The 14,649-nt window shown below is 51.5% G+C and overlaps 1 protein-coding gene across 1 annotated transcript in view; it reads left to right on the top strand.

Moving 5' to 3' along the window:
- The window catches only part of LOC138787809 (titin-like), a 74,475-nt gene that overhangs the window by 26,547 nt on the left and 33,279 nt on the right, over positions 1–14,649 (top strand). Inside the window, exons 4-6 of the mRNA XM_069964993.1 lie at positions 3,997–4,494; positions 5,558–5,914; positions 14,064–14,369. Coding sequence (XP_069821094.1) covers positions 3,997–4,494; positions 5,558–5,914; positions 14,064–14,369 — 1,161 coding nt within the window. The remainder of the gene's footprint in view (positions 1–3,996; positions 4,495–5,557; positions 5,915–14,063; positions 14,370–14,649) is intronic.

The raw sequence follows: 14,649 nt of genomic DNA, 5'->3' as shown, positions 1-14,649 counted from the left end.
TCCGCTCCGGAGCGCGCTTCATAGCAGGAAAAACACCCAGGACGTAAGGTTACGTCATGGGTCGTCTGGGGACAGACTTCCATGACGTAACCCTACGTCCAGGGTCGTCTAAGGGTTAAGTTGGTATGGCGGCTTTTTCAGAGTGGCAAGCTCCTGACTTTCCAAGAGGTTAAGGAATGGTTTGGGCTAGAAGATAAGCACAGGGTTTTTTTTCTACAACTACAGCAGGTGTGTAAAGCATCAGATGGTGCGAGTTATTTCGTGATTAATGAGCACAGAATATTTTCAGTGTTACAGGGCATGGGAAAGGCAAGAAGAGGTCTCTCTTTGATCTACAAAATTTTGGCTAATGAAATGAAGTATGTCGCACTAGATAGTAAGAAGGTAAAGTGGGAACAGGAAGTTGGTAATCTCGGGGAGGAGGCATGGCAGAATATATGTTCAAACTTGGAGAACGTTTCCATGAATGAAGCTCACAAGCTGGTTCAATTTAGAATTCTCCACCGTAACTACTATTCACCTTTAATTTTGTTTAAGATGGGGATAAGAGAGTCGGCGAACTGTCCCAGATGTGGTTGCGATGATGCAGACTTTTTTCACATAATCTGGGGATGTAGGAAAGTCCAGGGTTTCTGGAAAGTGGTTTTTGATACTCTGAATTGTATAACCAAGCAGAAGATCCCAAGGTTAGCGGTAATTGGGATTTTGGGCGGGTCCTTGGATATACCAAATGTCTATTCTGTGCCAGGTTGCTTATTAGGAGGGGGTGGCTGGCACAGCAATCCCCAGTGTTGGAAGCCTGGAAGAATTTAGTTTCCCAGATTAAGCAGTATGAACCTCTGAGGTATAAAAGTAAAAAGGATGGAATTGGCAAGCACCTGTTTATTTGGAAGGATTGGGTGTAAATGATCTGCCTAAAATAATTTGTTACCCTGGATGTGTGTATTTTTGTCTTCCTTTTTGTGTTTTATTTATTTATTTTCCTCTCCCATCTGCCGCTTCGGGGGTGGGGAGGGAGGGGGATGTTTATTGACATATGTTGGCAGCAGCAGAGGAGGGATACCTCTTATGTGTTTATGTCTCGCACAATGAGATTCTTAGCGGTGTATCACCCTCTGATGTCATGCTCCGCTCTGCCGCTGGATGTTTAGTACCGTTTATTTGTGTGGAATGCACTGAATTGTTTGTCACACAGTTGTCCTTGTTGTTGAGGACCACTGCCTTTCCAACATTTTTCTTTGTTAATGGAAAAACTAAAATAATAAAGAGTTAAAAAAAAAAAGGTGCCCAGAGAGTCTACAAACAGCTGACCTTCATGTCACCTCTTCCTGCTCCCACATCTCCCCCAGCCCCTCCCCCTCCATAAGGATAGAATGGAGAGAGCAGAACCCGTCTTCACTGGCTTCTCTGTAATGAAGACGTGTTTGCCTGATAATGCACAGATAAGGAGTCAGGGGGGGGGGGGGGGAGGCTGGGAGATTGCTTCTTGAGGACAGAAGGAGGCTTTTTTGGCTGATCAAACCTATTACAGAGTTTCTTAAAATCCCTTATACTACTGATTTCTGCAATAAAAAAAACATGACAGTTACGCTTTAACCCTTAGGGGACACAGCCAGTTTTCATTTTTGCGTTTTCGTTTTTCCCTCCTCGTGTATATAAGGCCATAGCGCTTGCATTTTTCCACCTAGAGACCCAAATGAGCCCTTATTTTTTGCGCAACTAATTGTACTTTGCTATGGCAGATGTAATTTTTGCCTAAAATGTGCCGGGAAACCAGAAAAAAATTATATGTGTGGTGAAATTGAAAAAAAAAAAATGTTTTTTTTTTTTTTAATTGGGGCGGGGGGGGGGGGGGGGGGGGTTGTTTTTACTCCGTTAGCCCTGGGGTAAAACTGACTAGTTATATATGTTCCTTAAGTTGTTACGATTACAACGATATGTAACATGTATAACTTTTATTTGATTTGATGGCTTGTAAAAAATTAAAACCTTTTAAAGAAAATATATGTTCCTTACAATCTCTCCATTCCCCGGCTTATAGCGCTTTTATCCTTTGGTCTATGGGGCGGTGTGAGGTGTCATTTTTTTGCGCCATGATGTGCTCTTTCTATCGGTACCTTGATTGCGCATATACGACTTTTTGATCGCTTTTTATTACAATTATTCTGGATTTGATGCGACCAAAAATGCGCAATTTTGCACTTTGGGATTTGTTTGCGCTGACGCCGTTTACCGTGTGAGATCAGGAATGTGATTAATTAATAGTTTGGGCGATTACGCACGCGGCGATACCAAACATGTTTGTTTATTAATTTATTTATATTTATAAAATGGGGAAAGGGGGGTGATTCTGACTTTTATTAGGGGAGGGGAAAGGGGGGTGATTCTGACTTTTATTAGGGGAGGGGATTTTGTGTTATTAAAAATACATTTTTCTTTTACTTTACACATATACTAGAAGCCCCCCTGGGGTTAGGGTTATTCCCCCTGGGGTTAGGGTTATTCCCCCCCTGGGGTTAGGGTTATTCCCCCCCCTGGGGTTAGGGTTATTCCCCCCTGGGGTTAGGGTTATTCCCCCCCCTGGGGTTAGGGTTATTCCCCCCCTGGGGTTAGGGTTATTCCCCCCCCCTGGGGTTAGGGTTAGTCCACCCCCCTGGGGTTAGGGTTATTCCCCCCCCCTGGGGTTAGGGTTGTTCCCCCTGGGGGACTTCTAGTATATGTACTCTGATCTCTCATAGAGATCCATGCAGTGTAGTTATTCTGCATGAATCCATGAGATCGGTGTTCTATTGCTTTTGGCTGCTGCAGTCAAAAGCAATAGAATGCCAAGATGGGATCAGCGCCATTACGGCACAGACCCCGGCCCGGGATGGATGCGGGGATCGCCCCCCCCGCAATCGTGCCGCAGGGGGGCGATTCCCCCACTAGACCACCAGGGATGGATATGAGCAAGTATTTAGAAGCAGCTGTCAACTTTGACAGCTGCTTCTAAGTACTTAATTAGCGGGCACGGCGATCGGACCGTGCCCGCTAATAGCCGCGATCCCGGGCTACATGCGGCACCCGGGATCGCGGCAGTTCACCCCCTCTGAACTCCCATAGCGGCACGAGGACATTCAGTAACGTCCTGGTGCAGCTATGGGTTAAGGAGATTGCTCACCCCCTATCTCAGGGCCCTCTTCTCCATCCACAAGTCACAGGTCTACAACAAATGGCCTGGAACTTCTTTTAGGCAAAGGGCGCTCAGAGACTGTAGTTTCCACTCTAAGGGTGGGTTCCTACTGAGGAATTCTTGTGGATAATGTCCGCGGAATTCCGTTGTGTCCCTTTCCGCCGGCTCCATAGACACCATTCTATGGGCCGGCGAATTCCGCTATCCGCCAGTAGAAGTGACATGTCACTTGTTTCAGCGGATAGCGGAATACACCGGCCCATAGAATGGCGTCTATGGAGGTGGCAGAAAGGCGCGCGTCCATGCGTGCGGACATACTGCGGAATTCCACTGAGTTTATCCACGATAATTCCTCAGTATGAACCCACCCTAATGGGTAGCTGAAAGATGATCACAGCTAGGCTTTATCATAGCGTCTGGAAAGCTTCTCTCAGTGGAAAAATCATTGCACATTTTTGTATATTCCCCTGTGGGATTTAAATCGGGTCCTGTGCTAGTATAAAAGATCTCCATTGGAGCATGTGGGGTCATTATCCATGAAACATCCTTATTATTTATGTGATACAGTGCTGGGGCTGCAGAGAAAATAACAAACCTCTTGGCTAACCACGTTCCCCCGGGGTCCTCCTGTAGCGTCATCGGGTCCCCCACAACAGCCACTATGTCTGAGTCATCTCTGTAAGGACAGCCCACTCAGCCAATCTCTGACTGAAGTGCGACCGGACCGCGGCCAATGACCGATATGGAGTATGGAAGTAGCAGACAGAGCCTTTAACTCTCCCAGTGCAATGTGTAATGTGGTTGTATCTCCTTACTCCCTACAGATCCCCCCAACCTTTCTGAGATCTTCGGGAATGATCAGCTGATCGACATGAGCAGGACGACTCTGACTTGTCACATTACGAGCTTCAGGCCCAACGACCTGGAGATCTCTGTGGGTCTGAAGAGACGTGGAGCGGAGATGATGATGATCCACACCTGGAGATCCAGAGACGCGGATCCCTCAGCCGGAGAGATGATGGAGGACAATGATGGGGATGGTAGTGTGGATGTGGATATAGAACAGCAGAAACTGATGAATGGGGATGTCAGTCACACACAGGGGCCCCTACAGCTAAAGATGAGACCGATAATAACACCCAATAGATCCGGTCTCCTCCGCTGTGTCCCATGGAGTAGACTTCACACTTACAGCGGTCAGTGTTCTCTTCACATCACTCCCAGCTATTGGGAAGACAATGAGGCCGAATTATCTGTACATGTGTCACACCCGGCCCTGGCGGCGGCCGTCTCCAAGAAGAGAACTCTGCGCATCATCGGAGGTAAGAATTATAGAAGATTCTCTGATCATCACTGGTTCCTCAGTCAGGAAAGGTAAAGAGCAGCTTCCTCCCCATACATCCTCATATTGATGGGTTCACATTTCTTTTAGAAGAGATAAGCTATGGCTATGGATATATAAGAGGCCTTGTATGTCTGCTATAGAAAATCCTCCATGCATTATGAGTGATGGGACGGTAGCGGGGAGACTCAGACTCCAATGTGTCCCCCAGCCTACAGAATCTACAGATCGCCATCGTCACTAAAGAGACATCCACTACATATCACTATGAGAGTCCCGGACGTACCCGGCCTGAGAACAACTTACCTGGGCTCTTCCAGAGGATACGTTTTTTTTCTTAGATTTTAATACAATGCTTTCATGAATATTTCATGATATTACTTTATATTAAACCTTCATTAACGTAAATGTATATTCGTATATCTATATAAATCCAACGCAGCTTTTTTCCCGGAGTGGCGTTTTGTAGTATTCTGATTCGTGGGTCTTTACCGGGTCAGGTGCTACGTAGCTGGGATTGGCGCAGAATAGAGTAGGTGGGGCCTTGTTTGGGCTGTTTGTGATGGACAGATCCGTATAAGACCACTAACACACACACACTGTACCTCCATTGTATACGTGACCTATGATGCCCTTTGACTCTGCCGTACATTAGTGCCCCCTATGGGGCAGCTCTTCACATGCTCAGATATTGGAGTCTATGTTATGTTTTGTCCTATTGTGAGGGAGAGTGCTCATTGTCAATTTATTCTGGGTTATAACCAATAGTATTATTGTTACATGGATTGTAATTGCTTTATATGTAGCTGTAGTTTTAGCACTTTTTCATCTTTTTGTTGTACATAATTTATATAGCGCTGGGATCACTAATAATCAGTCAGGGAAAACTTGTGTCGGTATATATACATAATATAATGTAGCTGGAAGTCCCCTGAGCTGCCAGCACTGATGAGGATAGCCCTCCCAGATACACAGAATAGCACTGTAACCTGGACAGGCCACCTCTCATGGTTCCATCACCAGATTCTCCCACTTTCTTCTAGTTCCTCCAAGGTTACTGAAGATCGTCAGTCCAGTGTATATGACCCACCAGGAGCCCATGACGCTGACTTGTCCAATTATTGGATTTAAACCCAAGCCTCTACATATAACGTGGCTGAAGAAGGACCAGAAGAACCAGGAGACGGAGATCGTAACCTGGAAGTCTAATGAGGAGGCCAAGAAAAAAGATGGTGTCCACAATGTGACAGAGGACGAGCTCGATGACAAGTCCCACAGCTTCCAGAGTGCCCTAATTATAAGACCACATGTGACGGAAGATACGGTCAGATACGTCTGTAGAACCTATCACCCTCCGACAGATACACAGGCAGAACAAGAGCTGAAACTGAAGGTTACAGGTGAGATGTACAGGGGGTATGAGGACATTACAGGTGAGATGTACAGGGGGTATGAGGACATTACAGGTGAGATGTACAGGAGGGGTATGAGGACATTACAGGTGAGATGTACAGGAGGGGTATGAGGACATTACAGGTGAGATGTACTGGGGGTATGAGGATATTACAGGTGAGATGTACAGGGGCTATGAGGACATTACAGGTGAGATGTACAGGGGGGTGTGAGGATATTACAGGTGAGATGTACAGGGGGGTATGAGGACATTACAGGTGAGATGTACAGTGGGTATGAGGACATTACAGGTGAGATGTACAGGGGTATGAGGACATTACAGGTGAGATGTACGGGGGTATGAGGATATTACAGGTGAGATGTACAGGGGGGTATGAGGACATTACAGGTGAGATGTACAGGGGGGTATGAGGATATTACAGGTGAGATGTACAGGGGTATGAGGACATTACAGGTGAGATGTACAGGAGGGGTATGAGGACATTACAGGTGAGATGTACAGGGGTATGAGGATATTACAGGTGAGATGTACAGGGGTATGAGGACATTACAGGTGAGATGTACAGGGGGGTATGAGGACATTACAGGTGAGATGTACAGGGGGGTATGAGGACATTACAGGTGAGATGTACAGGGGTATGAGGATATTACAGGTGAGATGTACAGGGGGGTATGAGGACATTACAGGTGAGATGTACAGGGGGGGGGTATGAGGACATTACAGGTGAGATGTACAGGGGGGTATGAGGACATTACAGGTGAGATGTACAGGGGTATGAGGACATTACAGGTGAGATGTACAGGGGTATGAGGACATTACAGGTGAGATGTACAGGGGGGTATGAGGACATTACAGGTGAGATGTACAGGGGGGGGGTATGAGGACATTACAGGTGAGATGTACAGGGGGTATGAGGACATTACAGGTGAGATGTACAGGGGGTATGAGGACATTACAGGTGAGATGTACAGAGGTATGAGTACATTACAGGTGAGATGTACAGGGGTATGAGGACATTACAGGTGAGATGTACAGGGGGGTATGAGGACATTACAGGTGAGATGTACAGGGGGGTATGAGGATATTACAGGTGAGATGTACAGGGGGGTATGAGGACATTACAGGTGAGATGTACAGGGGGTATGAGGACATTACAGGTGAGATGTACAGGGGGGTATGAGGACATTACAGGTGAGATGTACAGGGGGGTATGAGGACATTACAGGTGAGATGTACAGGGGGGTATGAGGACATTACAGGTGAGATGTACAGGGGTATGAGGATATTACAGGTGAGATGTACAGGGGGTATGAGGACATTACAGGTGAGATGTACAGGAGGGGTGTGAGGACATTACAGGTGAGATGTACAGGGGGGTATGAGGACATTACAGGTGAGATGTACAGGAGGGTATGAGGACATTACAGGTGAGATGTACAGGGGGTATGAGGACATTACAGGTGAGATGTACAGGGGTATGAGGACATTACAGGTGAGATGTACAGGGGGGGTATGAGGACATTACAGGTGAGATGTACAGGGGTATGAGGACATTACAGGTGAGATGTACAGGGGGGTATGAGGACATTACAGGTGAGATGTACAGGGGTATGAGGACATTACAGGTGAGATGTACAGGGGTATGAGGACATTACAGGTGAGATGTACAGGGGGGTATGAGGACATTACAGGTGAGATGTACAGGAGAGGTATGAGGACATTACAGGTGAGATGTACAGGGGTATGAGGACATTACAGGTGAGATGTACAGGGGTATGAGGACATTACAGGTGAGATGTACAGGGGGGTATGAGGACATTACAGGTGAGATGTACAGGGCTATGAGGACATTACAGGTGAGATGTACAGGGGTATGAGGACATTACAGGTGAGATGTACAGGGGGTATGAGGACATTACAGGTGACATGTACAGGGGGTATGAGGACACTACAGGTGAGATGTACAGGGGGGTATGAGGATATTACAGGTGAGATGTACAGGGGGTATAAGGACATTACAGGTGAGATGTACAGAGGGGTATGAGGACATTACAGATGAGATGTACAGGGGGGGTATGAGGACATTACAGGTGAGATGTACAGGGGGGGGTATGAGGACATTACAGGTGAGATGTACAGGGGGGGTATGAGGACATTACAGGTGAGATGTACAGGGGGGGGGTATGAGGACATTACAGGTGAGATGTACAGGGGGTATGAGGACATTACAGGTGAGATGTACAGGAGGTATGAGGACATTACAGGTGAGATGTACAGGGGGGGGTATGAGGACATTACAGGTGAGATGTAAAGGGGGTATGAGGACATTACAGGTGAGATGTACAGGGGGTATGAGGACATTACAGGTGAGATGTACAGGGGGTATGAGGACATTACAGGTGAGATGTACAGGGGGGTATGAGGACATTACAGGTGAGATGTACAGGGGGGTATGAGGACATTACAGGTAAGACGTACAGGGGTATGAGGACGTTATCTCTCATAATACAGGTGACATGTACAGGGGATATCTCTCATAATTCTCTGATAAAATGAAAGTTAAGATGTGACTGGTTGCTATGGGAGCTGTGACTGGTTGGGAGCTGTGACTGGTTGCTATGGGAGCTGTGACTGGTTGCTATGGGAGCTGTGACTGGTTGGGAGCTGTGACTGGTTGCTATGGGAGCTGTGACTGGTTGCTATGGGAGCTGTGACTGGTTGCTATGGGAGCTGTGACTGGTTGCTATGGGAGCTGTGACTGGTTGGGAGCTGTGACTGGTTGCTATGGGAGCTGTGACTGGTTGCTATGGGAAAGAGAATCATACTTTAAAACAGTGGTGTAAATCTCCCTGTCAAAGTGAAACTACGCCACAGAATGGGAAGATAGAGAAGAAGGAGGGTACAGGGAGCGGGTCCTCACCGGGGTCACTGTAGTGGCACAGCTGAAGGGATGATGAGGGGACAGCTGAAGGGATGATGGGAGGGGACAGCTGATGGGATGATGGTGGGAGGGGACAGCTGAAGGGATGATGGTGGGAGGGGACAGCTGAAGGGATGATGGTGGGAGGGGACAGCTGATGGGATGATGGTGGGAGGGGACAGCTGAAGGGATGATGGTGGGAGGGGACAGCTGATGGGATGATGGTGGGAGGGGACAGCTGATGGGATGATGGGAGGGGACAGCTGATGGGATGATGGTGGGAGGGGACAGCTGATGGGATGATGGGAGGGGACAGCTGATGGGATGATGGTGGGAGGGGACAGCTGATGGGATGATGGTGGGAGGGGACAGCTGATGGGATGGGACAGCTGATGGGATGATGGTGGGAGGGGACAGCTAAAGGGATGATGGTGGGAGGGGACAGCTGATGGGATGATGGTGGGAGGGGACAGCTGATGGGATGATGGTGGGAGGGGACAGCTGATGGGATGGGACAGCTGATGGGATGATGGTGGGAGGGGACAGCTAAACGGATGATGGTGGGAGGGGACAGCTGATGGGATGATGGTGGGAGGGGACAGCTGATGGGATGATGGTGGGAGGGGACAGCTGATGGGATGATGGTGGGAGGGGACAGCTGATGGGATGATGGTGGGAGGGGACAGCTGATGGGATGATGGTGGGAGGGGACAGCTGAAGGGATGATGGTGAGAGGGGACAGCTGAAGGGATGATGGTGGGAGGGGATAGCTGATGGGAAGATGGTGGGAGGGGACAGCTGAAGGGATGATGGTGGGAGGGGACAGCTGAAGGGATGATGGTGGGAGGGGACAGCTGATGGGAGGGGACAGCTGATGGGATGATGGGAGGGGACAGCTGAAGGGATGATGGTGGGAGGGGACAGCTGATGGGATGATGGTGGGAGGGGACAGCTGATGGGATGGGACAGCTGATGGGATGATGGTGGGAGGGGACAGCTAAAGGGATGATGGTGGGAGGAGACAGCTGATGGGATGATGGTGGGAGGGGACAGCTGATGGGATGGGACAGCTGATGGGATGATGGTGGGAGGGGACAGCTGATGGGATGATGGTGGGAGGGGACAGCTGATGGGATGATGGTGGGAGGGGACAGCTGATGGGATGATGGGAGGGGACAGCTGAAGGGATGATGGTGGGAGGGGACAGCTGAAGGGATGATGTTGGGAGGGGACAGCTGAAGGGATGATGGGAGGGGACAGCTGATGGGATGATGGTGGGAGGGGACAGCTGATGGGATGATGGTGGGAGGGGACAGCTGATGGGATGATGGTGGGAGGGGACAGCTGATGGGATGATGGTGGGAGGGGACAGCTGATGGGATGATGGTGGGAGGGGACAGCTGATGGGATGATGGTGGGAGGGGACAGCTGATGGGATGATGGTGGGAGGGGACAGCTGATGGGATGATGGGAGGGGACAGCTGAAGGGATGATGGGAGGGGACAGCTGAAGGGATGATGGTGGGAGGGGACAGCTGATGGGATGATGGGAGGGGACAGCTGATGGGATGGTGGGAGGGGACAGCTGATGGGATGGTGGGAGGGGACAGCTGATGGGTTGGTGGGATGGGACAGCTGAAGGGATGATGGTGGGAGGGGACAGCTGATGGGATGATGGTGGGAGGGGACAGCTGATGGGATGATGGTGGGAGGGGACAGCTGATGGGATGATGGTGGGAGGGGACAGCTGATGGGATGATGGTGGGAGGGGACAGCTGATGGGATGATGGTGGGAGGGGACAGCTGAAGGGATGATGGTGGGAGGGGACAGCTGATGGGATGATGGGAGGGGACAGCTGATGGGATGATGGTGGAAGGGGACAGCTGATGGGATGATGGTGGGAGGGGACAGCTGAAGGGATGATGGTGGGAGGGGACAGCTGATGGGATGATGGGAGGGGACAGCTGATGGGATGATGGTGGGATTGGACAGCTGATGGGATGGTGGGATTGGAAAGCTGATGGGATGATGGGAGAGGACAGCTGAAGGGATGATGGTGGGATGGGACAGCTGATGGGATGATGGTGGGAGGGGACAGCTGAAGGGATGATGGTGGGAGGGGACAGCTAATGGGATGATGGTGGGAGGGGACAGCTGAAGGGATGATGGTGGGAGGGGACAGCTGATGGGATGATGGGAGAGGACAGCTGATGGGATGGGAGGGGACAGCTGATGGGATGATGGGAGGGGACAGCTGATGGGATGATGATGGGAGGGGACAGCTGATGGGATGATGGGAGGGGACAGCTGATGGGATGATGATGGGAGGGGACAGCTGAAGGGATGATGGTGGGAGGGGACAGCTGATGGGATGATGGTGGGAGGGGACAGCTGATGGGATGATGGTGGGAGGGGACAGCTGATGGGATGGGACAGCTGAAGGGATGATGGTGGGAGGGGACAGCTCATGGGATGATGGTGGGAGGGGACAGCTGAAGGGATGATGGTGGGAGGGGACAGCTGATGGGATGATGGTGGGAGGGGACAGCTGATGGGATGATGGTGGGAGGGGACAGCTGATGGGATGATGGTGGGAGGGGACAGCTGATGGGATGATGGTGGGAGGGGACAGCTGATGGGATGATGGTGGGAGGGGACAGCTGATGGGATGATGGTGGGAGGGGACATCTGAAGGGATGATGGTGGGAGGGGACAGCTGATGGGATGATGGTGGGAGGGGACAGCTGAAGGGATGATGGTGGGAGGGGACAGCTGATGGGATGATGGGAGGGGACAGCTGATGGGATGGGAGGGGACAGCTGATGGGAGGGGACAGCTGATGGGATGATGATGGGAGGGGACAGCTGATGGGATGATGATGGGAGGGGACAGCTGAAGGGATGATGGTGGGAGGGGACAGCTGATGGGATGATGGTGGGAGGGGACAGCTGAAGGGATGATGGTGGGAGGGGACAGCTGATGGGATGATGGTGGGAGGGGACAGCTGATGGGATGATGGTGGGAGGGGACAGCTGATGGGATGATGGTGGGAGGGGACAGCTGATGGGATGATGGTGGGAGGGGACAGCTGATGGTGGGAGGGGACAGCTGAAGGGATGATGGTGGGAGGGGACAGCTGATGGGATGATGGGAGGGGACAGCTGATGGGATGATGGGAGGGGACAGCTGATGGGATGATGGGAGGGGACAGCTGATGGGATGATGATGGGAGGGGACAGCTGATGGGATGATGGGAGGGGACAGCTGATGGGATGATGGGAGGGGACAGCTGATGGGATGATGATGGGAGGGGACAGCTGATGGGAGGGGACAGCTGATGGGATGATGGTGGGAGGGGACAGCTGATGGGATGATGGTGGGAGGGGACAGCTGATGGGATGATGGTGGGAGGGGACAGCTGATGGTGGGAGGGGACAGCTGAAGCGATGATGGTGGGAGGGGACAGCTGATGGGATGATGGGAGGGGACAGCTGATGGGATGATGGGAGGGGACAGCTGATGGGATGATGATGGGAGGGGACAGCTGATGGGATGATGGTGGGAGGGGACAGCTGATGGGATGGGACAGCTGAAGGGATGATGGTGGGAGGGGACAGCTGATGGGATGATGGTGGGAGGGGACAGCTGAAGGGATGATGGTGGGAGGGGACAGCTGATGGGATGATGGTGGGAGGGGACAGCTGATGGGATGATGGTGGGAGGGGACAGCTGATGGGATGATGGTGGGAGGGGACAGCTGATGGTGGGAGGGGACAGCTGAAGGGATGATGGTGGGAGGGGACAGCTGATGGGATGATGGGAGGGGACAGCTGATGGGATGATGATGGGAGGGGACAGCTGATGGGATGATGGTGGGAGGGGACAGCTGAAGGGATGATGGTGGGAGGGGACAGCTGATGGGATGATGGTGGGAGGGGACAGCTGATGGGATGGGACAGCTGATGGGATGATGATGGGAGGGGACAGCTGAAGGGATGATGGTGGGAGGGGACAGCTGAAGGGATGATGGTGGGAGGGGACAGCTGATGGGATGATGGTGGGAGGGGACAGCTGATGGGATGGGACAGCTGATGGGATGATGATGGGAGGGGACAGCTGAAGGGATGATGGTGGGAGGGGACAGCTGATGGGATGATGGGAGGGGACAGCTGATGGGATGATGGTGGAAGGGGACAGCTGATGGGATGATGGTGGGAGGGGACAGCTGAAGGGATGATGGTGGGAGGGGACAGCTGATGGTGGGAGGGGACAGCTGAAGGGATGATGGTGGGAGGGGACAGCTGATGGGATGATGGTGGGAGGGGACAGCTGATGGGATGATGGTGGGAGGGGACAGCTGATGGGATGATGATGGGAGGGGACAGCTGATGGGATGATGGTGGGAGGGGACAGCTGATGGGATGATGGTGGGAGGGGACATCTGATGGGATGATGGTGGGAGGGGACATCTGATGGGATGATGGTGGGAGGGGACATCTGATGGGATGATGGTGGGAGGGGACAGCTGATGGGATGATGGGAGGGGACAGCTGAAGGGATGATGGTGGGAGGGGACAGCTGATGGGATGGGACAGCTGATAGGATGATGGTGGGAGGGGACAGCTGATGGGATGATGGTGGGAGGGGACAGCTGATGGGATGGGACAGCTGATGGGATGATGGTGGGAGGGGACAGCTGATGGGATGGGACAGCTGATAGGATGATGGTGGGAGGGGACAGCTGATAGGATGATGGTGGGAGGGGACAGCTGATGGGATGATGGTGGGAGGGGACAGCTGATGGGATGATGGTGGGAGGGGACAGCTAATGGGATGGGACAGCTGATGGGATGATGGTGGGAGGGGACAGCTGATGGGATGGGACAGCTGAAGGGATGATGGTGGGAGGGGACAGCTGATGGGATGATGGTGGGAGGGGACAGCTGATGGGATGATGATGGGAGGGGACAGCTGATGGGATGATGGTGGGAGGGGACAGCTGATGGGATGATGGTGGGAGGGGACAGCTGATGGGATGATGGTGGGAGGGGACAGCTGATGGGATGATGGTGGGAGGGGACAGCTGATGGGATGATGATGGGAGGGGACAGCTGATGGGATGATGGTGGGAGGGGACAGCTGATGGGATGATGGTGGGAGGGGACAGCTGATGGGAGTACCATCCTGTCTGATCCTCTCTGTCGTCCTCCCTCAGCTGTTCCTGTGCTGGATCCCATAAAGATGACAGTGGAGAAGAGACACGAGGGGGACAAGATCACCCTGTCCTGTAAGATCCATTCATTTTACCCGGAACCTATAGACATCACATGGTACAAAGATGGAGAGCCCCTGGACTGTAACACAGAGGCCGCCCTACAGTACTCATCCAAACTGTACCACATCACCAGCACCATGTCCTACACCCCAACTATGGCCGATATGGGAAATACAGTCACATGTGAGGTGAGACATGAAAGTACCGGAGCCCCGAGAACGGCCACATGGACGCTAGAAGATATAGGTGAGTAATGATCTCCTATATAATGTCACCTATATACTGGTGGGACGCCATAACTCTGCCTGACATCACTCCATGCTGTACTGTATATATCACCCATCACTGACCCCATACTGTACTGTATATATGTATCACCCATCACTGACCCCATACTGTACTGTATATATATCACCCATCACTGACCCCATACTGTACTGTATATATATCACCCATCACTGACCCCATACTGTACTGTATATATATCACCCATCACTGACCCCATACTGTACTGTATATATATCAC

The sequence above is a fragment of the Dendropsophus ebraccatus genome, chromosome 4, assembly GCF_027789765.1.
Source record: "Dendropsophus ebraccatus isolate aDenEbr1 chromosome 4, aDenEbr1.pat, whole genome shotgun sequence".
Lineage (NCBI taxonomy): Eukaryota > Metazoa > Chordata > Amphibia > Anura > Hylidae > Dendropsophus > Dendropsophus ebraccatus.
This window is presented reverse-complemented; position numbering and strand designations above follow the sequence as displayed.